This window comes from Staurois parvus, unplaced genomic scaffold, assembly GCF_062004578.1.
Source record: "Staurois parvus isolate SC_StPar_1 unplaced genomic scaffold, SC_StPar_1.0 ptg000438l, whole genome shotgun sequence".
Classification (NCBI taxonomy): domain Eukaryota; kingdom Metazoa; phylum Chordata; class Amphibia; order Anura; family Ranidae; genus Staurois; species Staurois parvus.
In genome coordinates this window covers 2,773,905-2,798,791 of record NW_028318234.1, presented here as the reverse complement: position 1 = coordinate 2,798,791, position 24,887 = coordinate 2,773,905, and the positions used below count along the sequence as shown (strand labels likewise).

Sequence of the window (24,887 nt, the reverse complement as noted above, 5' to 3'; positions counted from 1 at the left end):
AAACTGCAGGTTTCCCTACAAACATCACCCGGCTTGACAGACTTATTTATATTAAAAAAAAAAAAAAAAGCCAGGTTGAAAATCAGTGACTGCTTCCTATCCGATGCAGCCATTGTTCAGGTATTCAGACAGCTGCAGCTGGCAGAATACAAAAGCCAACAGTGGGGACTCCATCATGGATGGATATTTTTTCCCATTTGGCCAGCAAAATCAGGCCATGTATGGCTACTGTAAACAAGATGAATTTCAAACAAAAATTGATCAAAATCTCCTGGTAGGTTAGCTCTGGTGTACAAAGTACATTAATGATGGTTAGAACCAATAATCAGATGGCACTTAAATGAAGCCAGCTCAGTAAAGATGAAAAAAGGTAGCTATAACTCATGATACTAGCTACGGTCACCAATGCATTACTGTCATTATCAATAAATGGCTCTTTGCATAAAAGGACATCAATATATGCACCAACTGAACTCTAAGTCATTGCAAATGCTTATCCATTGTGCAGACCTTTCAATCCTGTCCTGTTTAAGTAACAAAAAATTTAAACTCGCACAATATAGAACTCTGTGCCAAACATCTCTACTGTTCCCAGCGAGACAAACCTGCATAATAAATGCATCAGACAAATGGGGAGGTATACTAAAACTTTAGAGTAAAATCTGCTGCAGCTCTACTTAGAAACCAATCAGCTTCCAGGTTTTTCTGCCAAAGCTTAACTACTTGCAGACCGCCTAGCGGAGTTTTACAGGTTTGTGATTTCTGGGAAGGGGGCATGCACATGCATTGTGCCCCTTCTGCGCTGTCATTCTCTACAGCACAAGCCGATCAGCAGGTCTTAGCCAATGATTTATGGCCGGGACCTGCTGATCGGCCTAGTGAAGGACAGTTCAAAGCCCTGTATTTATCAACAGAGAACTCTGAACTGAGCAGCAATGCGGCTGTTTTTTTTCTCCCTGCTTGCAGGGAGACAAAACAGTCACATCTATTATCAAAAGCAGCACACATTACATTGTTAGGCACACGGTTAACCATTTGATTGCCCCTAGATAGTAACCCTTTCTCAGCCAGTGTCATTGATACAGTGACAGTATATAGTAGCCTATACAAGTCGCTAAAGATCTCCATTACTAGCTTTAAAAAAAAAAAAAACATAAATAAAAATTCCAGTATATATACACGCCATAGTTTGTAGACGCAAACTATGGTGTGTATGACTAGTTTGGTTTGGTGTGTATGACTTTGGCAAAATAAAATCCCAATAAGTGTATATTTGTGCAAAAGAAATCTATCAAAATACATTTTGGCCTAAATTAATGAAGAAATTGGATTTTTTTTTTTTTTTTTTTTTTTTTTTTTTTTAATCGGATATGTTCCATAACAGATCATTTTTCAAAAGGTTTCATCTTTTTCATTTATATATAAAAAAGTTTTTAAACCCAGTGGTGGTCAAATACCTACCAAAATAAACCTATTTGTGAGAAAAAAATAGGATAGAAATTTGATGCGGGTACAGTGATGCATGATTGCACAGTTGTCAGTTAAAACCGCACAATACTGAATAGCAAAAAATACCTTGTTCATGAAGAGGGTAAAATCATCGGCAGCTGAAGTGGTTCATTGAACAAGCTGACGTTAGAAGCGGATTGGCTACCATGCACAGCTGCACCAGATTCTGAGTGCATCAGTTTTAGTAAATCTCCCCCAGAGTATGCTCTAAGTTTGTCTCATTTTTCTATTCTCTAGTAATAGTAGAACATGTACTAAAAACACATCTTCCCGTTTCCCACATTCATTGTTATACTGCTTAAAAACCCAACAGTTGCATGGGGATACAAGCCCCCTGCTCAAGCCTGTGCTCTTCCATATTCTATTCAATAAATGAATTTCTTCAACATGTAGCCGAAGCATAAAAAAAAAAAAAAAAAAATCTTTAATGCAGTTATTCCTTGCACATACAATCTAACGTTTAAAGGTAATACAGGCATTCATTGATATGTTTTAAAATTAACTTAAAAAATTTAATATAAAAAAAATAGCAAGTGAATGCCAGTTGAGCACTTGTGAAGAAAAAAAGCCTGAATTTGTTGCTATTACCAAGAATAAAAATCAGTGTTTATTTATCCAGCCAGGTAACATTCTACATGTATCCAATGTTTAAAATCCATTTAACAAAAATGTTCAACTGTTATATATAAAAAGAAAAACAACACTTTTATTACATTTGTACAAATTACCGTCCCTCATTAAACTCCAATTAGATCTCCAGCATTATATAAACCAACTTAACTAGAATTAAAAGGGAATTTTCAGGGTTATTTCTAAACAGTTGGCAGTCTCATTGCTTTTGATATAAGGGGGTCTTGTGTAGCAAAGGGAGGGGACCAGTTAACTGTGCAAGCACTGAAGGAAAGTAACCAATTTCATGGAAAACATACTTATGTTGGTTTGGTCTGCCCCAAGTGAGAGCACAGAAGGATTAAAAAAAAAACCCCACACAGCAAGGTCAGATGAGCACTGACAGCAATTAAACAGATTGAGTCTTCCTATAGCTTCACTGCAAAAGCAGTCACACCAGATTTCACCAGTAGGTGGCTCTGGAGCACAAATTGGAAAACTTGCTGACCATCTTCCATTGTAGCTCTCAATGGCATTTTGGTTGTTCATGCCATTGCTTCTGTCTATCTGCATTCTCTTTTCTCTGTGTAAACTGTTAAAGAACCAATCCAGGCTCACAACATCTGGCTTTGTGTGAGCTGAATTAATGACGCGCTTCACTCGCCTGCTCTACCACCCAAAATCAGTGAGTCTTTATAGATCTTACAGTATATCTAAAGGCAACTTTTTTTTAGCTTTGGATAGAGTAGAGATGGATTAGAACCCCTATTAAGATTTATTGACATCTGTGCCCCCATTACAGGAGTTTCACCCTCTATTTGTCCCGTTTACCGTTATTAAAAGTAAATGTAAACAAAAAATTCCAAATTTTGGGTTGTTCCCAGAAAAGTAAGAGGGGAAATCTTCCAAATAGGGACACTAGTTCTGGTAACCTGGGGGGCCCCCAAGAGATTCCCTTAATTTGCAGCGGTCCTCATTTCTTGTTTTGGATATGGGAGAGGAAGTGAATGTAAATCTCCCCAATGGGACACAGATGGCAAAAAAACTGGCAGTGGTTCTAAAATCCTTAGTTTATCCAAAATGAAAAGTTCTGCTTACTTTAATGAGAATTTGCCCCGTCATCTTGTCAGATTTAGAGCACTTGTGATCAAGAAGCCCTCCTATAGGTAGCTGACCCGTCATCTTGTCAGATTTAGAGCACTTGTGATCAAGAAGCCCTCCTATAGGTAGCTGACCCGTCATCTTGTCAGATTTAGAGCACTTGTGATCAAGAAGCCCTCCTATAGGTAGCTGACCCGTCATCTTGTCAGATTTAGAGCACTTGTGTTCAAGAAGCCCTCCTATAGGTAGCTGACCCATCATCTTGTCAGATTTAGAGCACTTGTGATCAAGAAGCCCTCCTATAGGTAGCTTCCATGTTTGAATATGCAAAGATTGGTGAGAATTTACTTTCCGGTGCCCCCACTGTGAGACTTCGGAGAGATCTGCGCTGCAATCATCCCCGCCCTGTATTGTCAACATACAGGACATCACTTTACTATTGGCTTGGCTCTGAGAGAAGGCCTGGTCTGCCAGTTCTTCTGCAATAGGAAACCATGGAGGCTGTCATTGACAACTTCTGCTTCTGAAAATTCTCAACTGCCTGGCTATCATGCCAACCCTTCTACTTCAATACCCTTTACCATAATACCTGGCACATGTATGTAGATAAGGCATTCTACTCATCTTTGCACTGGTTCCTGGTCAGTGACTCATCTTGAAGCCAGGTTGTCAGTATAACAGCCAGGAAACTAGTATTTCCAGATGCAGTTTAGCCACAGCAATCAGTGTTTGTATCAAGACAGGTTTACTTTGAAGTATATGTAAACCACAAATGCTTTTCAGTATGCTTGATATCACAGCACACTGTATACAGCTTTCTTAAGCAAATATCTTTGAATCTGTTGCAAAGTTTCTTACCTAACGATCCTGCCAGGAAAAGCATTTCCTTTTGCAGGCTGAACACTAAGCCACTGCCTCTTAATTAGCAGCGGTGTCTGCTCAACATGTATGCTCCTTCAGTTGGCCATTAGGTCTGTACACACACAGCAGGCTGACAATGCTGCTAATTGAGAGGCAGTGGCTTAGCACCATCAGTCTAGCAGAAGTCCCATTACTGGCAGGACCGCAAGGTAAGAAACAATGTATCAAATTCACAAATTATTGCTTGCCTAACATTTTATACAGTTAGGCATGAAACTAAACATACTTAAAAGTCTACACACTAGAAACGTTCTGAGCTCTCAGCACATATGTTTTTTTCTTACCTGAACACAAACGTGCGTCCGCTCCGCGTCTAGGCCCAGACACCGGGAGGCCGCACGGCGTAAAGGGGTTAAACAGCCATATAACATGTAGCTTGAGAAATGCCATAGCACGTTTGATTTTTGCCCACGGTTTGGTTGTCCAGCAATCGGCACTGGAAACAGCCGGCCATTTAACAATGACAATACAACTTGTTGTGTTCAGCCCCCTCATGCTACCTACATCTTGTGACTGAAAGCCGGACTGGGAAATGGTCAAAGAGGCAGATAGCATGGTGGGGGCCAAGTGACACCATGAACTGCATGGTGTAACTGATAACTAGCTAGCCGTTTCCAAAGCCAATTGCTGGACAACCAAAAGAGCAAACAAATTACACATGCTGCTGTGCATCTGTCAAGGTGTTTGTATGGCCATTTACATGTCCGTAGAGTAATTCTACGGTGAAATTTCTCTGTAAAATAAATTTATGGTTTACATACATAGTGTGCTGAGAAATCTCTTGTTTGCTTGCAATATACACAAGTATAAATCCCTATCAAGAGCACAGACTGGTCATTAAAATAAATCCTGAAAATCCCCTTTAAAAGTGGAGAAAAAAAAAAAGACTAATAAAAACAAGCGCATGTGGTGTCTCAGGAATAAGCGACACAGCCCAGTGTTCAATAAAATGTGCAATTAAAAAGTCAATCTTGAGAAAAAAAAAAAAAAAAAATATACACACACGAGATCTTATAGCTTTGTTGACATTTCTATATCTGTTAAAAATAACTATCACACATTAAGCTTTACTGTTTTAGACCGAGCGACGGTGTCGGATCTATGTGCAAATTGCATTTGTGATGTTGCTTTCAGCTCTTTGTGTACTAGGACTGGATTAAGACTGGAAGCATTTTGGCTACAGGTTACTGCATGCTTATTGCTCGAAATGAGATCTGGTAAAAGGCCTCAGCCTATCGCGCTAGAATTTTGATTAAATTTGCACACATTTCAAAGAACTCTATAGTATGGCTTCCTGGTCGAGGGACCAGGTCAGTGTTGGAGGAGTCTGCAGATGAGGTCAGTGAAGAAGGGACAGAACCATTGGATGATTTTGCTGGGGCTTCGGCATCAGAGTCACTTTTCTGAGGTGGGCGGTAATTGCCAACAGACCCCGACCGTCTTGGTGTGGTATTTTCAGATTTGGCATCGCTAACTTCATCTGTCAAAAGATACAACACGTTATCGGCAGTACTCATACAAAGGAAAAGATCAACTTACCTGTGGGGCAGGCATCCAATTCAAATTAGATCTGTCACCTTGTCTATTGAGTGACAAGTCCTCTTGAAATTTCACCCCATTTCCCTTGTTAACCTCTCTGGTTTCCTGAAGCCATGGGTCATTGGTATCAGGTGATAGTATTTGGGCCTGGCCACTGGCTGTTTAGGCCCAATCATTGCATTCTGGGAGGAAGTGGATTTTGGGTGGGGGGGTTGATATTAAACCATGAAGCTTATCCCTATATAGTGAATACCTGTCTCAGTCCAGGCCACCAAGTGTTATTTCTGTCTGCTTCCTCATATCTCTGCTATCTGTACAAGTCGCTTCTGACAAGTTTTAATGACACCAAGAGAAAAGGTGACAAGGGAAGGACCTTCAGCACACTGACAGGACATGAACAGCACTGAGGCTGTGTGAAGGGAGTGTGTGCCCCTTCTAATCAGCTCAGAGTTCCCCTTTGCCAAGCTCTGCAGTGCGTAATTTCAGCTCTCCACCCTGTTTTCTGAAAGCTCAGACAAGCTTTAAAAATCCAGCACTTTGAACAAATGTAGAGAAGAGAATCCTACAAATAAACAGGTACAACTTATGTAGGAGGATTGGTTTATCCATGGGTATCACCTAAGGCCACTCACTTCACTGGGTGTAGCAAAGGGTTTACAGACACTTTTAGGGCTCAAAGATGAATGGAGTAATAGGGGAAAACAAAAAAAAAAAAAAAAAAAAAAGAACCGGTTCTCTTGAAAGACCACTCTTTTCCCCTTCTATGATCTGACACTTTGTACCGAGTGGGCAAAGGGACAGATTCTCCCAAACCTGAATATCTCCCAGAACCTGAAAGCCGTAACTAGTTCCTTTGGCTTCTCTCGTCTAAATGGTCCCCATTGGTATAAAAGTCCTCTAGCAAAAAGGGAAAGTCCAGTGGGGAATGGTCATGCCAATCAACCGCAATGGTTCATATTTCTACATGAAAAGGCTTTCTAGAAAATGCAGCCTGGGTTCTTAATTTGCATTTTGTGGCCAATTCTATATATCATCTCTTTGTATCCCAACACATTCTATTTCAGTAAACTGGTCATGCTTTAACCGCATCACAAAATTTCAGTGTAGAGCCCCCTCCCATCCAGAGATCCTGTACTCTCCCCACCCCCACACAAACATACAGAGTAGTGTCCAGACGTTACTCCTAATGTGTCAATGTTCCCCCCTAAATATTGCTCAAGTCCTGACAGCCTGGAGGTGCAGTACTCTGGCCAATACTATTCAACAATTACTGCCCTGAAAGCACACTAGGAACTGCAGTCTGTGGCCATGCATGTGTACATGCTGCTATGACTTCAGTGACAGGCTGTAGGTTTGGTAGCATGTCATTCTCTGCATCTGGACGTCGACGTTACGCCATTTCGTCTAAAATCACAAATTTGTTGTGCTGGTAACAAGGCAAAGATTATATCCTGATAAAACAGCTATGATTCAAACTCAATTTGAACTCCAGGCAAACCTTAGTGTGCCTTGGTAAACAAAGCACATTTTCTCATGTCCAAGAGTTTCCTACATAAAAAATCCTTCATATTAAGTGCCTTTCCTTCCAATGTGCTGCCTGCCCTAAAGTCAAAGGCTTAGCTCCCTTGGTGACCATGCCATATTTAAAGCAGTATTAAATCCAAAAGGCAAACATTGCAGCTTACAATTCTTAGAACTCTAAAAACTAATGCAGCCACCACATCTTTTATTTTCATCTGGGGATCCAGCCAGTAAGCAGGTTTGTCTCATCCCTGTAACGGATATTGGCACAAGAGCTTGTATTTTTGAAAAACAATTAACACTGACAGCGGTGCTTACAATCATCATGTAAATGTTTAAGGTTTATCCCCCCCCCACCATCCCACATACATACAAGTTTGTTGTAACTGCTTGTAAAGAGTTAGCTGGTGTTTGGCTTCAAATGTGTTGGTGTATTTAAATCTGCTAGTACATCTAACACTCCCCTTCCCCCAGAATGAATGCTGCTGTCCAAATATGCCCCTATGCTCTTTCATCCAGATTGTAGGCACTAATACAGGAGGTGTGTTACTGGACAGATCCAGGTGAAAACAGAAAGCCTAAATAAAAACGAATGCAGCCACCACATCCAATAATAGCCAAGATGCAATATATTACATGTTTGGTCTTAATACCACTAAGGTTTAACATTAAATATGGTCACATTGCCCAACCCCACCACCCACATTGCAGGGTTCTACTCTGAGGTTTTTTTGCACATTTTTTCCCCTTACAGTCAGTGCAGCTCTGCATAACTCCCCCTGCACAGCTGCATCATCCATTCATAGAACTGTTCCCAGGATCTGTGAATAGAAGTCCCATCTGACACCACAGCAGAGGGGCACTTGGATATCAGTGGAACACAAGTGTTGGTGTGAAAACGCAATCACTGTTGTAGCCCACTGTTCATTTCCTGTGCAGGAGCCTGTACTTTGCACCTGGAATGCAATGCAAATATTTAATGTGGAACTTTACAAAAAAAAAAAATTTCTGAACAGGCAGGATTTTTATTGCAGAAGATACAGGCTATGCCCTTCTGCATTAAAGTTCCTTATCTACCTGTTCGTACTGTACACTAAGCTTTGCAGTGTAAGAACTTCAGCATTGCCAGGATAACTCAGGCGTGTTGAAATGTCTGGGACACCAATTTAGTCCCCGGACAAGTAGTTTTTTTCAATCTACTTGTCCCTTATGACAATCTACTTGTCCAGATAAAACACAAAAATTTTTAACCAAAACCGTATTTAAATCTGCTTTATGTAATGTCTGAATCCTTAAAAAAAAAAAAAGTTGATTTTTACATTGCGCCATTTATCTCGTCCTCCGTGCCTCTCTCCAGCAGAGCACCCAGGGACAAGCAGGGAAGAAAGACCGTGCAGTGTAATGAGCACAGATTGGCTGCTCGTCAGGAAAGGGGAATGCCGGGCTTATCCTTTATCCATTTTGCTGCCAGAGCGGTTTTTGCGTTTTTTGGCCTGACTATGGCACAAAACCCTTAACACATTTTCTGAAATCAGAGATCCTAAATAGTGGTAGTTTAAATTTTTTATGCCACACGATATTATCAAAAATGTCTAGGAAACGCAAAATTTCAGTACTATATACACATTCAAGTTTATTTTAGGGCACAAAAAGCTATTCATTTTTTTTGTAAATTATAAAAATACGGAGGTTGCAACATGTCAAACCTTACATTTGCGTGCTCTCGTGAAACGGCAACAAACTTTAGTACCCTCTATTTTCTATAGGTGGCGCTTTTAAAGCCCCTTATAGGTAATCAGTTTAGCATTACGAAGGAGTTCTGGTGCAAAAATTACTGTTCTCATCCTGGCGTGCGTGGCGATATGTAACGTGTATTGCAATCGACTTTTCATGTCGAGGCGCCCCAGCAAGTGCTTTTAAGTTTGTGCATGCATATGTGGGGGCCTTGAAAAATTTGGGGGTTATATGCTTGGGTGTAACACAAAAAAAAAATAAAAAAAATTACTTAATTACAAAGTCCCCTGTGATGATTTTTTGGTGACAGGTTCTGTTATTTGAGACATCCAGGGTCTAAAAGACCCTACATATCTTCCCCTGTGCTTCCCTGAATGTGAATGTAATGCAGTGCACTTCGCACCGCATTACATTCTCCCGGCCTCAATGACCGGGAATCTATCAAACAGGGACCCGGAAGTGACGTCACATCACTTCCACGTCAGGACAAGGGGAAGGGAGCGGATGTGTCCGCTCTCCTCCCTCCCCTATACCACATCCTGTCGGCACCCACAGAACCAGTCCCGGGCCAAAGATGGGCAAGCGGAGTCTGGGACATAGCGGGCAGGGGGGAGAGGCTGGCACTGTTTGCTGTGTGGAAGCAATTGGGCAGCAGCACTGCCACCCAAATGCTTCCACCGCAGCCCTTGCCCACAGCAGGGCTGAAAGGCAGAAAAAACAAAACAAAAAAACTACCTACCTGGCGCCCAAAAGTGCATGGCCCGGGCATCAGGCGATATGAAATGCACATCCTTGTAACTAAACTCCCATACAAGTGGGGGAGCGACCATCTCTGCCTGGCCAATGGAAACAGCAGGGGATCAATATCTGGAAGCCGCTGGGCTTAACAAGCATTGCAGCGCTGGAGAAGTAGCAAGTATAGTACTGCTTAAAAGTGGTCGTAAAGTCATTCTATTTATCTTTTACATACAGGTAAGCCTTTTAGGCTTACCTGTAAGTACTGTAAATATCCTTTACTTGCACCGGTGATTTCACCGGCGTATGCACCCCGAGGGAATATCAGACCCATAACATACCTTCAGAGCTCCGTGCCGCAGACGGGATTCCCGCTGTGATGTCATCATGGCTCAGACAGTAAAGCAGGCCAGAGTCTGCGAACCCAGGAGGAAGATGGAAGCCCTGTCAGCCGTGACAGCGCGCCACTGAAGGGCTTGGTTTTGAGGCAAGTACTTCATAATGTGCTAGCATGCGATACATACTAGCGCATAATAGCATTGTCTTGCAGGAGAGAAAAGGCTTTTTTTAATAAATGTCTGAGGAATTTTCCAAAAGTGGCAAAAGTTGGCTATAGGTTTTGAGTGAACTGCACTACTTCCACAATAGATTTAGCATCTTCCACTATTCCAGTAACACTGAAGCTTTTCAGTAGGCCCTTCAAGTATCCACGTCATACCTGCACAGTACGGTCTGCATTCCTGATGTCCACTGCACAGCGTTTAAAGGCCTGGACTTTAGTATATGGAGCCTATCTGCACATGCCCCTCCAAAAACCAAAATTCAGAATTGGCTGCTCAAGTAACTTGCCACCAAATCTGACCTCTTACTTGGTGTGGAAGGGAAAGTATTTGTAAGCCAATCTGTACTATCTCTATACAGACTTTCAGAAAGGGATTCAGGAATGCACTGTGCAAAATGGGGAGTATTGGCATACAGGAGCAGACTAACAGAGGGAGTGGGAACAGACTCCAAAGTGGGTGGAAACAACCAAAACAATGTCAAGGAGACTCACTGAAGGTGTCAGAATCCAGCACACAAGACTACATTTGGTCAGTATATTGCTTTTAGTTGAATACACACTTGAGTCAATGTTACAAGAACTATCAGGTAAACCATAATCTCTGCCTGGTACAGTAGTATTACATACCATCTATGCTGCGGAAATCCAGTAGGTATGTCCGGCTGTCCACTTGGTATAGCTGCAGGCTCATTTTTGTGTACATACTGGTTACTGGATTTTTTCTCCTAACACGGAGGTAGTATGGATTCACAACCTGCAGATTTTAGGAAGAAAGCTTGATGAATGCAGCATGGGGTACGTGTGTTATCAGACTAGGATAGCATACAGTTTTGTAAAAGGAGGATATGTTTAAGGGCAACTCCAGTTAAACAGTTTAAAAAGTCCATCTAAAATCTATTTTATCCTCAGTAACAGATGATAAAGCGGAGTTCCACTCACTCACAGCCACTCACCTGTCCCACGATCCCGCATTGCCCCTGCTGCAGTCCGTTTCACTGGCTGTCCTATATTCCAGGTGCCGGCATCTTCAGTGTGGGCACCCAACTGTGACAGCTTGCGGCTTCACAGTCGGGTGCCCACTGCGCATGCATGAGTAAGTAGCGCTGTGCTTCCTGAATGGCCCCGTCTTCTGGGACCTGTCACGTGTCCCACAAGACTTTGGGGAGGGAGGGTAGTACAACTTCTGTTTCCGATCGACTAGGCGATCGTAGCAGACGTGGGAGTGGGTACCTGTCAAATTCGGGGGACCAATCTTTAAAGCAGAACTTCCCCTTTTGGATGGAACTCCACTTTAAGTGCAAGCTAGCATGATACATTTTTCAACCTCTTGATGGTAAATGCAGATTTTAAGTTGGATTTCTTCTGCTCAACCGCAAGCAGGAACATCTTTTCTGTGAGCTAGTGCTGATAAAAGCAATGTGATGCAATGAAAGGACTGGGCAGAGCTAGGTCTGGCTCCTCAGGGATTGGACTAACCATGCCAACATCTAAGCAGCTACAGCAGCAAGTCAAGGTCACAGTGATCTCCCTGAAGAAAAAGCATTGTCACCTTATAAAAGGAAGAGACTATTCAATGGTTGTACTGGCAGGATCAATATGTATTTACCATATTTTCAGGGCATACTTCATACAACCGAGCCCAGTCTTGATGTGAACAGTTTAAAGTAAAACTATGGTCAAGTGATACATAGAGGGCTCTTGCATTAGGTGTGGCTAAATATAACCATTCCAAAAGTCATGAGCCACATGCTTCCAGGGCAATGACTTCTTAGGTGAAGCCCGACTTCTCATTAACGAGTACAACAGTGGAGAATGGCTACTTTTTTTCTCACTGAAGCATTCTTGCATAGCAGTTTTGATTTGTTACAGATTACTGTTAAAGGTATAAGAGCACTTTAAAGCGGATCTCCACTCAACAGGATATTTCCTCCTCTCCATCCCTACTTCCCTTCACTGTGCAAATTGGGCATTTTCTTTTGTTTTTGTAATGAATATGCTCTAGACCCGATTTCCTTTTTTTTACTCCCTTAAAACAAAGCGGATACCCCCGGATTTCCTCCCCAGTGATCGGAGCAGGGAGGGCAGAGGTGCACACACTAACCCTGAGCTCTGGAGGATGGAGGGCAGAGAACATTAAGGACACTGGGACTCACCCTCCTTATATGATCATCCACAGCCTGGAGCCAGCCAGAGCTCCAGGAGGATCATCTGATGAGAGCAGCATGTGCCATCTGCTGAGAGCCAGGGAAAAATGGGGTGGAGGGGATGAAATCAGCCCATCCAGAAAATGATTGTAGGGGCCCCTACCTTAATATAAGCCTAGAATGGTCTGGATGTGGCCAGGAGTAGAACGCAGGTGACCTGAGCCAAGCGGTCTCCACCATCCCCTGTAAATTCTGTGACAGGCATTAGCGTCACTCCCAAGGCTTCCCACAGTGTTGAGGATACTGCTGAACCCTGGTTCACCTGTCACTTCCGAGGCCCAAAAGCTCAGATATGCTCAGGAGGAAAGGACTCGGACACCAGCACAGCAGCAGCCGCTAGTGTGTGGTAGCAGTCCCGACTGCTGGAGCAGGCACAAGAGTGGGAACCCGCTTTTCCTTGCCACCCAAAAGGCAACTCACTCTGCAGCCAAGATGGCTACTGCCACTGCATCCCATGTATCTAATTGGTATGGAGGAGAGACCATGGCCCTGCTACCTCAGCTGCAGAGCAAGACTCCCAGGTATGCTTAACCATTTGCCGCCCACCCTATGGCCGAATGGCGGCCGGCAAATGTCATCAGCGTTCCGGGTGGACGCCATATGGCGTCCTCCCGCACATGCGCAGATTGCGCTCCTGCAGAGCCGCGATCTGTCACCGGTCGTGTACCTCGGACACGGCCGATGACAGATCCGAGTATCGGCCCCTGTTGCCGGTACCATGTGACCTGCTGTGACCAATCACAGCAGGTCACATGACAGTTGTATACAATGGATGGCTTCATTCATGTCATCCATTGTATACTAGTGTCTAGCTGTGAATGGTCACAGTGATCACATGCACGTCATGTGATTAACTGTGGCCAAATCACAGCTAAGCACAAAAAAAAAAAAAAGAAAACCCTGAATGAATCGATGTCATTCAGGTAAATGCTTGCTTATAGCAAAGTAATTCTTTGCTATAAGCAAATTGTGTTAAAGAAAAAAAAAAAAAAACAAAACACTGATCACTTCCTCAAAGTAGTACAATGTTACTATGGTAACATTGTACTACTTTGGTGATAGTGAAATATGAAAAAAAAAATCTTAAGAAAAAAAATTTAATAAAAAAAAATATATATATTTTTTTTCATACTGTCACCGGTCAGTGTCCCTGATCACCGCCATGCCAGTTATATGATGATGCTGTACTGCACTGGTGACAGTATGTAAAAAAAAAAAAAAAGTGAAACTAATTTCTTTAATTTGTTCATTTTCCGAATAACGACAAAAAAAAAAATAAAACTTCAAAAAACTTGCCATGCCTCTAATGAAGTACGTTGGACTGTCTACTTTGCAAAAAGGGGTCATTTGGGGGATATCTGTACTGTTCTGACATTCTTGGACCTCAAGAAATTAGATTGGCTGTCAGTACTTCAGGATTGATCAATATTCAGATATATCCCATAGTTTGTGAACTCTATAACTTTCCTACAAACTAAAAAATACATCCCAATTTGGGTTACTTTCACCAAAGACATGTAGTAGAATACATTTTGTCCTAAATTTATAAAGAATTATTTATTTGCAAACTTTTATAACAGAAAGAAAAACGCGTTTTTTTTCAACATTTTTGGTCTTTTTTTGTTAATTTAGCAAAAAATAAAAACCCCAGCGGTGATTAAATGCCACCAAAAGAAAGCTCTAGTTGTGTGAAGAAAATGAGAAAAGGTTAGTTTGGGTACAATGTTGTATGACCGCGCAATTGTCATTCAAAGTGTGAGTGCTGAAACGTGAAAAATGGCCTGGGCAGGAAGGTGTAAAATTGCCCGGTATTGAATTGGTCAATAGCACACAGTGCAAACACTGCACAACCCAATGTCACCACCTCTAGCACTCCCTCTACACCAGACCTTTATGGTTCTTTTGTTTAAGGCCCCTGACACAAGCTGTGGACTCCACCTGCAATCAGCTTGCTTAGCAGGGGATATGTCCACGGATCCCTGCTGAGCAGTTTTATGACAGGTCCTGCATAAGTGGACACAGCCCGTTCTCTATGGGCAATCTGATGTAAACGGACCACCTGTCCCTTTACACACGACTGCCATCCGATCCACCCAGATGGAGAACAAATCTCCACCTGTTTTTAGCGGTTCAGATTGGATGTAGGCAGGTGTGAAACCGGACACGCACGTTTACACCCACTGCTTCATAGAGGAGAATGGAGAGACCAATCAGGTCCTCCTGAAAAATGGACAGGTGACCTGATCAGAACACCCATGTAAAAAAGGAGCCAAAAAGTTTTACTATTCCTCTTGGCATTTGTAAAATTACCTTTTTATTACCTTTGTTTTTCTCTCTCCTGTTTCTACTTGCTGTATTTTGGAACTTTGTAAAAAAACAAAAAAAAAAAAACAGCCTAAAGGAAAGGGTACAGAAATCAATGGGCCGATGGGGAGATATATACCCTGACCAGCCCTGCATTTCTCTTGGTTAGGCAGAATCCAGCATCTGTTGGCCAAGGGCAGTTGTCTTTAGGTGATGCCTCCTACAGCCATCTGTTTTCTCTAAGCACAGATTGTTGGTCCCCATAGGTCCCCTCGGATAGCTGGGTTCAGTTTTTCTGCCAGGGTCACCATATCTCCCCCGTACAGTTATTACATGATGTACTTGTTTCCCAGGAAGAACTGTTAGGAGTCCAGTGCTTATTGTTCAGGGATGTATGTGAGGCAAAGGGATCTGGTGGAGCCTAGGCCCCACAGCATGCACAATGGCTCAGTGCAGGGGTAAAATTCCTAGCAAAGAAGTGAGCATCTCAAGATGGTGGTGTCATTGCAGAGATTCTGTTGCAGTGTGATGGACAAGCTCTGGCACCAAGGACATTTATCAGCTGCAGGTCACATGCAGCAAGGTGGGGAACTCTGGGGTCACAAGAGATAAAGTGCAGACAGGGAGACCGAGAAGCGCTGCTAGTGCCGGAGTATGCTGTGCACAACAGCATGAGGGCAGAGCTAAGGGTGTTGGAGTGTGGAATAGGGACAGCAGATACGCTTCTGCTGGACAAAATCGCACCACATCCGCACCAAAAAGGTGCAGGACCCTTTTTTTGATCCGCACTAGAATTGGATTGCATGGGTGTTTACAACCATGCAATCCGATTCTACACATCCACAGTTTTGCAGACAGATTTCGGGGTGTTACACCACTGAAGCGGTTCGCATGAACTGGGTGCGGAATTCTCACAGAAACCACTGAATTCTGCACCAGTGTGATCCCAGGCTAAAGGTTGTGGAGCAACATAGCAAACCCAACACATGTCCAAGATTTCCAAGGCTATACTGCAAGCTAGAATCTCAGCATGATCACATTTCCCACTGCCCACACACAGGGTTGCTTGCCACCACCTGCAGCTTGTCAGCTGACTGGTCTGCTAGGAAACCACACACACCGAATCCCCTCTGCCAGATATATCACTAATCTGCATGCAATCAGATTGGCGGTCTCGTTCTGTCAGGCAACTAACACAATTTACAACCAAGAACAGACCGATGACAATGCAACAATCTTTCTCTATGGCCTCATTCACATGGGTAGACTGATTGAGCCCACCAGTCAGTTTTTTTTTGTTTTTTTTTCCTTCAGCAGACCAGATTGTATCCTCCATTGCCCGCTATAGCGTTGCTGATGTAAATAACTTGTTAGTTTACATCTGATCCTATCTGCTTAAAAAAAAAACATGGAATGCTGTTCCCCAACCAGTGGATTGGATGGCAGTCGGGTGTAAATGGACAGGCGATCTGTTTACATCCCACCAGCCACAAAGGACTGCGGGCTGCATGGGTCCGCTTTGCATAGATGGAGGGGACACTGACCAACCATCTGCAAACAGATTCCCTGCTGAACTAGCGGACACTTGGTGGAGTCCACCCTATGTGAAAGGGGCCTTAGAAAACTCTCAGCTTAGTACCAGAAACAATTGTATAATATCCCTTGGTGGGCAGTGCATAGAAATATGTACAAAAAGATAAGAAAAATGACAAGATACAAGAAAACATTTAGCCCTATGCTATGAAATATAAAAAAGGGAGAAATACAGAAAAACCACCATTTAGGGCAATATTGTTAACCTGTTGGTGGGAAGCACAGGGAAAAAAAAAAAAAAAAAGGAGGCTGCTCTGTTCCCAACACATGGCTAGATGAATTACCCCATACATTTCTCATGCTGCTCAATCTGGAGGTGTCACCTCACCTTCTGGGAGGAGAGGGTCTGGCCTTCTGAAGTGGCCACAGGTTATATGAACCAGCCGGTTCTGATGGCTCAGCCAGGGACAGAATTTTCACCATCCATATATCAGCCCAATTGCAACACATTCACTCACTGCATGGCTGCTGTAAGCAGACCCATTTCATTATTTGGTTGGTCCCTAGGAGTTTCTGAACCACCAAGATATTACAGGTACTTCTATAGGGCTGCCAATTCTCACACACACACACAGTCCCTGCTCTCACATTATAAGGTCCCAAACTCACATTCATACATACACATACTGGGGCCAATTTAGACATGATCCAGTTAACCTACCAGCATGTTTTTGGAGTGTGGAGAAAACCAGAGTACTTGGTGGAAAACCCTTGCAGGCACAGAGAACATGCAAACTCCAGGTAGTTCAAGTCTTGGATTACCACCAGTGAATAGTGCTGCTAGGTGTAAGTGCCGACCATTTAGCCATTGTGCTGCCCCATACAATTTAACATGCATGCGTAGCTCAAATGCATATTAAAAAGAAATTACTTTTATCTTCCTGCAACTAATATTTGGGATTTTTATTAGTGTGGACAATCCCTCAGACCGAAAAAAGAATAAAACTTTTAAATAGTGTGGAGCCTTCTACATTCGACAACCTCAGCCTCCCACCAATTCTGCAGCCAGACTAAAGTGGTCCCTCTTACCAGCACATGTGCATGTCACAAATCTGTTGCCAGCTAGGTCCTAATTTAGGTCAAATTCAGACACACTGCTGGCATGGCAAAAAAAAAAAACACAAAACAAAAACACAAAGCTGCATTAACTTGCATATTTTAGATCAGCCTGGAGCTCTGCCTGGCTATAAAATCTCCATTTGTCTGAAGGAATACAAATGTTCCGAAGATTAGTATTTCAATAACCATTTAGCAGAATGGCATCTTATGGGAATAAAATGGCAACCCTTACCTTCCACTCATAGTCCAGCTGCTTCATTGCTCGGCATACTTCCGCCATGATGTCATTTGGTCGGCTTTGACTTCTAATCCCTAGGTGCCATTTTGCTCTTCTCACCCCGACTTGGTGTTTTGATTTTTGTGGGTTCAGCTCATCAAGTGTGTGTCTCTGACGGGGGGACTCTGCAACCAAGAAGGGCACTCTCTCTGGATGGGGCCGGGGTACATGAGGCTCCTCTACATATGAATCTGGTGGGCTTGTTGCCAAATAGAAATCTTTGGCCTCATTCATAATTCGTCGGTTGTCTATGATCAGGTGATAAGCTACAGCCAATGGGTCCTGGTGATTGCGGCTGTACAAGCAGCTGAGCACCTCCTCCTCCGTACACTCACACTTATCACACACTTCCTTTAAGGCTTCATCATCAATCATGTTAGAACTGTAGGTTTGGTCCTCTGGAAACAGATACTTTGGGAGGTCCAGTTTAAACCATTCATGCTCTCTGGATTAAAAGAAAAAAAATGAAATTTTGACAAATAGCTACTTAAAGTAAATACTAAACCCAGGCCCCTGAATTCACTCCACCTGGTCTCCCACAGTACACAAGATGGAAATGCAATTATTTTAGTAAATATAAACTGCTAAATACCTTTTCTCAGCAGCAGTTAGAGCAGTCTTGTGACTTCAGCAGAGCACTGGTTAAAGCTTGTAGGAGGAGAAAGAAAATTCTGCTCTAGGAGGATGTGAAACCTCTGACCCTGTGGACAGTGCTGATTGGCCCTGTGCTGATCACATGCACCCTCGCAAGGAAATAACCTCTAGCAATACATAAACTGAGCATGTGACCACGGGTTCAGTCTGTATCAGGTGGACATAACAAGAGGGGCAGAGAAGGCAGGCTCAAGCAGCCTTTTTACACACTGCGGAGGATTAACCCTTTAGGTTCCACAGTGAGTATAACAAGCATGCTTTACTGCACATACAGACTGATTGTACCGTCGTGTGTTTAGTAACACCAGGTTCCAGCTTATGACAAGGTCTTCATAAATGTCACAAAACTTGGGAACTTATTAAAGTTCAGAAATAGAAGATAAATCATACACAAGGAATTAAATGTTTCCCCGCTTTGGATAGAACATGTAAATGATTAAAAAAAAAAAAAACCTTTGCCATCTGTGTCTACTTGGGGAGATTTTGATTGACTTCCTGTTCTGTAGACAACTGGAATCTGAAGGAAACTCCCCATATACACATTCTCAGACAATATTGTCCCCATTTGAAGATTTTTGTCTCGATTCCTGTTCTGACACCAATTCAATGTTTGATTTTTCCCTCAATTTCAGCTCCAGTGACAACGGTTTACCAGACAAATAGCAAGTGAAACTTTTTTCCTGAATAAAACAGGGAAGCATCAGGTTTACTTCTGGCAGTGTCTCCACTGAGATTCACCCCATTTGCCCTGATGACCATCGTCACCACTAACAAGTGATGGGAAATCAAATCAGACAGCCGTCATATGGGGACACCGGTACCTAGAACTAAGGGAACAGTATAACACCACTAGGTCTGTGGGAGGGATGACATGTAGCTGAGCCGAGTTTTTACCACCATTTTAAAGCAGTATTAAACCCAAAGCAAACCTATTGTAACTTTTCAATTCCAATGTGGTGTTTGCATTAGGTTTCTTTAGGCCTTCCTATTTTCACCTGGTGATCAAGCCAGTATTTTTCAACAGAACAAAGCTGTCCTTTAGATGTAGAAGTTAGGGGCTTGACACAAACCATTGACAGGGGTGCTTACAATGACCAGAGTTTAATTCATGTAAACTTTTATCCCAAAAGGAAAACTATTTGCTGTAACTGATTATAAAGCGTTCGCTGGAGTTGGTTTTCATTTGTCATACCACTTTCACATGGGGCAGACTCAGATCAGCTTGGGATTTGTCCGCTGATCTCCTGCTGATATGGGCAGATTGGGCTCATGACTGGTCTGTTGCTCAGGTTTTGCAGTGTGATCAAGTATAGAGCCTGTTCTGCTCTAAGAGGCCAGGTATAAACAGAATCCACCGTTTACACCCTACGGACCTCTAATCTGATCAGATTGAGGGGGACGCATCCCCCAACAGTTTTGTTTTCAGACCAGATCGGAAGAAAGCAGGTATAAAATGGACACAAGTCCGTTTACACCTGTTGGTCCACAGGGGTGAATAGAGGGTTCAATCAGGTCTGCCTGAAAACTGATCAGATCCTTTGTGTGAAAGGGAACTTTAGTGTATCTAAATCTGGGGGAGTGTTTGATACACAGCAAGTTTAACAATGCTGCTGTCCAAAGGTGCCCCCTTTTGTGCCTTCATGCAGAGTGTAGGCACGCATTGTAATACAGGAGGTGTGTTACTGGTCGGATCACCAGGTGAAAGGAGGGTGAAATGGCCCAGAAGGATTGAAAATATATATTATATAATATATTACATTATATAATATTATATTACATTATATTAAATATTTTATATTGCACATGAATACAATATTGCAGAAATATATTTGAGGAAATACACACTGATGGAATCCATATACTGTACAAACATCGTGCTTGTGGAGAGATTTGTGTATACATAAAATGATTCATTCACACAAAGAATGTTTATATTTGTTATAAACACATCAAACTCAATGTAACCTACATTCGTACTATTTGTACCCTCAGAGTCCCATTATCTTATTCATTGTCACCAATGTCCCACCACATGTATCCAAGTATAGGATAGTTTTCACACCAAAAGCAATCATTTTTAATTATGCAGCCATATTTCATAAAGCTCTGACACCAGCACGTAAAGTGGTGTCATCTTGCATCTTTATAGCACACTTTAAAAACTACATTGTATAACTTCAGGTACCCCATGAGCTGGACAGAGGTCTCACATTCCTGCTTACATTATTGCAATCCTGCCCTTCCAGAGTACCAAAAGCATATCAGATTTGCCATCAGAGTGATTCTGCAATGCTCACATGCTCTGTCTGGACTCTGCTCTCTGTTTACTTATCAATGACAGAGACAACCTGTCAGATCAGGAATTATATGTGCCTTGTACTGCATATGACCTTAGGTGATCGGGTGCTCCAACAACTGAACAGATGGCACCGTCAGTATATATTTGTCACTAGCACGCCATTTGATGATTAATCAGCTTTTACTTGTGTGCATCAGTCATCAGCACAAAACTATTGTTTTGGACCCATGAATCGGTGGTGACATGTGCATCTTCTGTAATAGGTCAAATTCATGGGAAGAATTTAGGGACATATCAAATCTGCATACACTGAAAAGGTTGAGAAGATCTGCAGACAAATACAGTATATGTAGGCATTTTTTGGTAGGACAAGCTAGTTTTCCAAAATTTAGTCCAATCAAAACCAAACAGTCCATAAATCATGGCCTCTTCACTGGATTACAGGTCTGAAGCCTCGGTATGGTTGGAAAAGCAAGTACATATTATGGTCAGAATGTGGTAATAGTAGAAGTGGAGTCTAGATGACAGCAGTACCAATTGAGTGTCCTGCTTTGGAAATAATTTACTACTACATAAACTAAATGGCCTGGGCTCTATACAGTGCTCATCATAAATGAGTACACCCAACATAATTGTCAGAAAACCTTGACTTTCCTTTCAGAATCAACATTTTCTATGGGACACTATACTACAAAAAACTCCCATTGCTTGCAAACAGGATTTATTAATTTGCAAGCCATGAAAGCAAAGCTAAATTTTAGACAAAATCCTAACAAATTCAATTCAGGTGAGTAATTATTCATTAAACAGGTGTCCAGAAGACAACTGATTATAAAAAGTTACTTAAGGAAAGCCTTCCCATCTCATGCTGTCAGCAATGGCACCAAATGGAAGAGAAATATCACAAGGCCTGAGAAAGAAGATTTCTTTACACAAGAAACGTGAAGGCTACAAGATCAGCAAAGCTTTACTTATCAGTCAGAACACTGTAGCAAAAGAGCAAATATTTAAGATGAAACTGCAACCATCTCAGATGTCCAGGAAGACCATGGAAGTTAACACCTTGACAGGAGCATCTTCTGATGTGAAGGGTTGAAGAAAAAAGCCATGCAAGTTCACTACAAATAGCTAAAGCAGAAAGCCAAACTGGGGTGATTGTTTCCTTTGACAATACAGCATTTACGGCAGAGGAATGGCATGCATGGGTGTTGTCCACAAAGGAAGTCTCTAAAGCCCATGCACAAAAAAGCCAGCCTAAAATTTGCCAGGGTCCACGCTGGGGAAAAAAAAAAAAAAAACTAATGGGGCCCTGTACTCTAGGGTGAGGAGACAAAGATAAATGTTTTTGGAACTGATAGCTTTAAAACTGTATGGTGTTGCAAAGGTGAGTACAAAGAAAAATGCATGGTGCCTACAGTGATACATGGTGGTGGTGGTGTCCTTCTGTGGGGCCGCATGAGTGCTGCTGGTGTTGGGGAGCTGCATTTCATTGATGGGATCATGAATTCACAGATGTACTGCTCTATATTGAAAGATACTATGATCCAAAACACATCTAAAAAGGCAACTGTTTTTGTGAACAAAACATTGTGAAAGTGATTCAGTGGCCAAGTAGGTCTCCTGATCTGAACCCTATGGAACACCTATGGGGAATTCTAAAGAGACAAGTTGAGCATCACTCTCCATCCAGGCTCTAAAAGCGGTCATTCTTGAAGAATGGAAGAAATACTGATATTGTAATAAGTCGACAACTTGTTCATTCCATGCTTAGAAGACTGTTGTCCTTCCAAATAATGGAGGTCATACAACATACTAGATGTAGTTTTTTTTCTGTGGGGTGTATTCATTTTTGCATCAACTAATTTGAGCAAAAAACTAAAGATTTTGTAATGCAAGTTATTTTACCCTTTCATGTAATGAGCTGAACAAATGTTCTATAAAACTCAGTTTTGTAAAAATTTTGGACATTGTTCTTGTGTTCATAGAGAGGTAGATTAAAATCTTACTTTTCAAAAATGGCGCTTATATTGCTTTTTTCTGTGAAGGGTTAAGAGAATATTTAAGAATTAGCTTGTGTGAAAAGGAATTTTTATCTGACCCATGCAGCCAGCTGGAGGTGAACGTGATTTAGTTTGCAATACAAATAAAGGGACGTTGCTAAATGGTAAATAGCCCAATGTAAAATCTCCTGCAATTCTGGTCTACTCAACACCTGCACAACTAAGCTAGAGGACTGACAGACTCCCTCCTTCTGCTAGAGCTGTCTGGATAATCAAAGGGAGATAATCAAAAGATGACCAGGTGTTGCAAAAGGTCTGCAAACATAACATGGACGCACCCTGTATTCAGCAGCTATTTTTAAAGCAAAGATTTTAAGGGTCGGTTCACACCACCCCTGCACATGAAGCAGACAGGAACGAGCTGTGCGTTTGTGTGCAATTCACACCAAATGAAAAACACTCCATTTGCAATCTGCAACAGGTGTCAACAGAAAGTTAACACCACCCCAAATGCAGGTCGTAAACATTGCATTTGCCAGCGATCCGGTTGCAGTGCATTTTAAAAGTATGTATGCACTACTTCTGGTGCAGTGCGATTTTCATCCAAAATGAATGGGCTGAAATTACACTGCACAGAACCTCATGAAAATCGCACAAAAGCTCAGTGCAATCCAATGCGATTCATGTGGAGGCATGGTGTGAATGCCCCCAAGGTCTCATGTACACTGGAGGTGGGATCCTCCAAACATGTTAAGACTCTAAATATGGGTACATGATGTTATAAACTTTTACAAAGCAGGTTGTTTTGAAGGTTTCTGAAGTTAAAAGCTGATTGGCTACCATGCACAGCTGCACCAGATTCTCAGTGCTTTAGATTTAGTAAATCTACCCCAAAAGGTGAACTATCCTTTAAAGCAACACTGTCTGCTGCAGAGCTACACAACCCTGAAGAATCTTCTGCCATCACACTGCTAGGTATGTGATTGCCCACACACGTTGGCAACACAATGGCTTCTCCCACAGCACCCCCTCTGTTGGATAGTGAAATGGGAGCCAGCAAATATAACCATGATGCATGGCAGGAGATCCAGAAATCCAATATACCTGAGAATATATGTAGGATGCAAGATTTTGCAGGGAGACTCTGCAGCGCCCACAAAGTATAAAATATCTCACTTTATGGGAAAATTTTGTTTGCCATTTGTACCCACCTGCGACAGGGTTGCAATAAAGTAGTAATGTAAAAAAAAAAAAAAAAATATTGATCAAGCCGCATTAATTTACTTTACTGGCAAGCTCACCTGATGTCCTTTATGGTAGCCCTTTTCATGGGATCCACTTGAAGCATGTGCTTGAGAAGGCTGATCACAGAGGGGTTCAGATACTGAGGAGTGTAGAAAATGCCATCACAGATCTTCTTGAACAGGGTTGGCACATGGTCATCATCAAATGGAAGAGTCCCACATAGCAAGGCATAAAGAATGACACCACTACTCCATATGTCTACTTCTGGGCCAGCATAGAGCCTGGATAGGAAAAACAGTAGGCTTACAGCAATGTTGTAGAAAGGGGGGAGATTCATAAAGAGCATTTACTTTTTTTTTGTTTTTAAAGCTTGCTTTACAGAACACTTGAAATAACCAATTTTTTGGCCATGGTCAGTGGAGTAAGAAAGGCTGTATACAAACGGTGGTGCTCAGGTCAGGCTTCAGCTGACAGGGGTATATGACCATTGTGCTCAGGAGGGATGGGCAGTGGTTCGGCACACACTGGCGGTTAATGTCTTATCGCAGATGTTAGGCAGCATTATTGCAGAAGATAAATCTACCCGGTCTTTAGAAACTAGTCTACAAATCTCTACACTGAAAGAGTAACGTTAACGAAAAAAATAAACATTTGTGAATAGGCGGGTTTTCATTCCTAATAAGAGACATACTATGTCTAACCCGGCCTCTGTTAGAGAGAAACAGTTACCACAGAGAAGGACAGTATACATCCACAATGTAAACCTACAGAACACGCCAATACATGCTTCCTGAAGATTACACCACCACTAGATCTGGGTTCACTAAAAAATACACAATTGTTATCTTAGAACACATTAAATACAGAAAAAAATGACCGTTAAAAGATCAGCTGCAGAGCCAAGTTTTCCATTGCATTTTCCCAGTGGGAGTATGTCAAGCCTCAGCCTTTCCAAATTGTTGGAATTTCTAGAATACAACTATGTGGGTCACAAAATCACTACATCCTGCTGAATCACCCA

General features: G+C 42.2%; 1 protein-coding gene across 1 annotated transcript in view; it reads right to left on the bottom strand.

The window, feature by feature from the left end:
* Positions 1-2,093: 2,093 nt before the first annotated feature.
* The window catches only part of PRKAA1 (protein kinase AMP-activated catalytic subunit alpha 1), a 63,115-nt gene continuing 40,321 nt past the window's right edge, over positions 2,094-24,887 (bottom strand). The window contains exons 6-9 of the mRNA XM_089687817.1: positions 23,923-24,147; positions 17,624-18,113; positions 10,859-10,985; positions 2,094-5,620 (exon numbers count right to left, since the gene is read on the bottom strand). Of these exons, the coding sequence (XP_089543943.1) occupies positions 5,373-5,620; positions 10,859-10,985; positions 17,624-18,113; positions 23,923-24,147 (1,090 nt within the window). The 3' untranslated portion in view covers positions 2,094-5,372. The remainder of the gene's footprint in view (positions 5,621-10,858; positions 10,986-17,623; positions 18,114-23,922; positions 24,148-24,887) is intronic.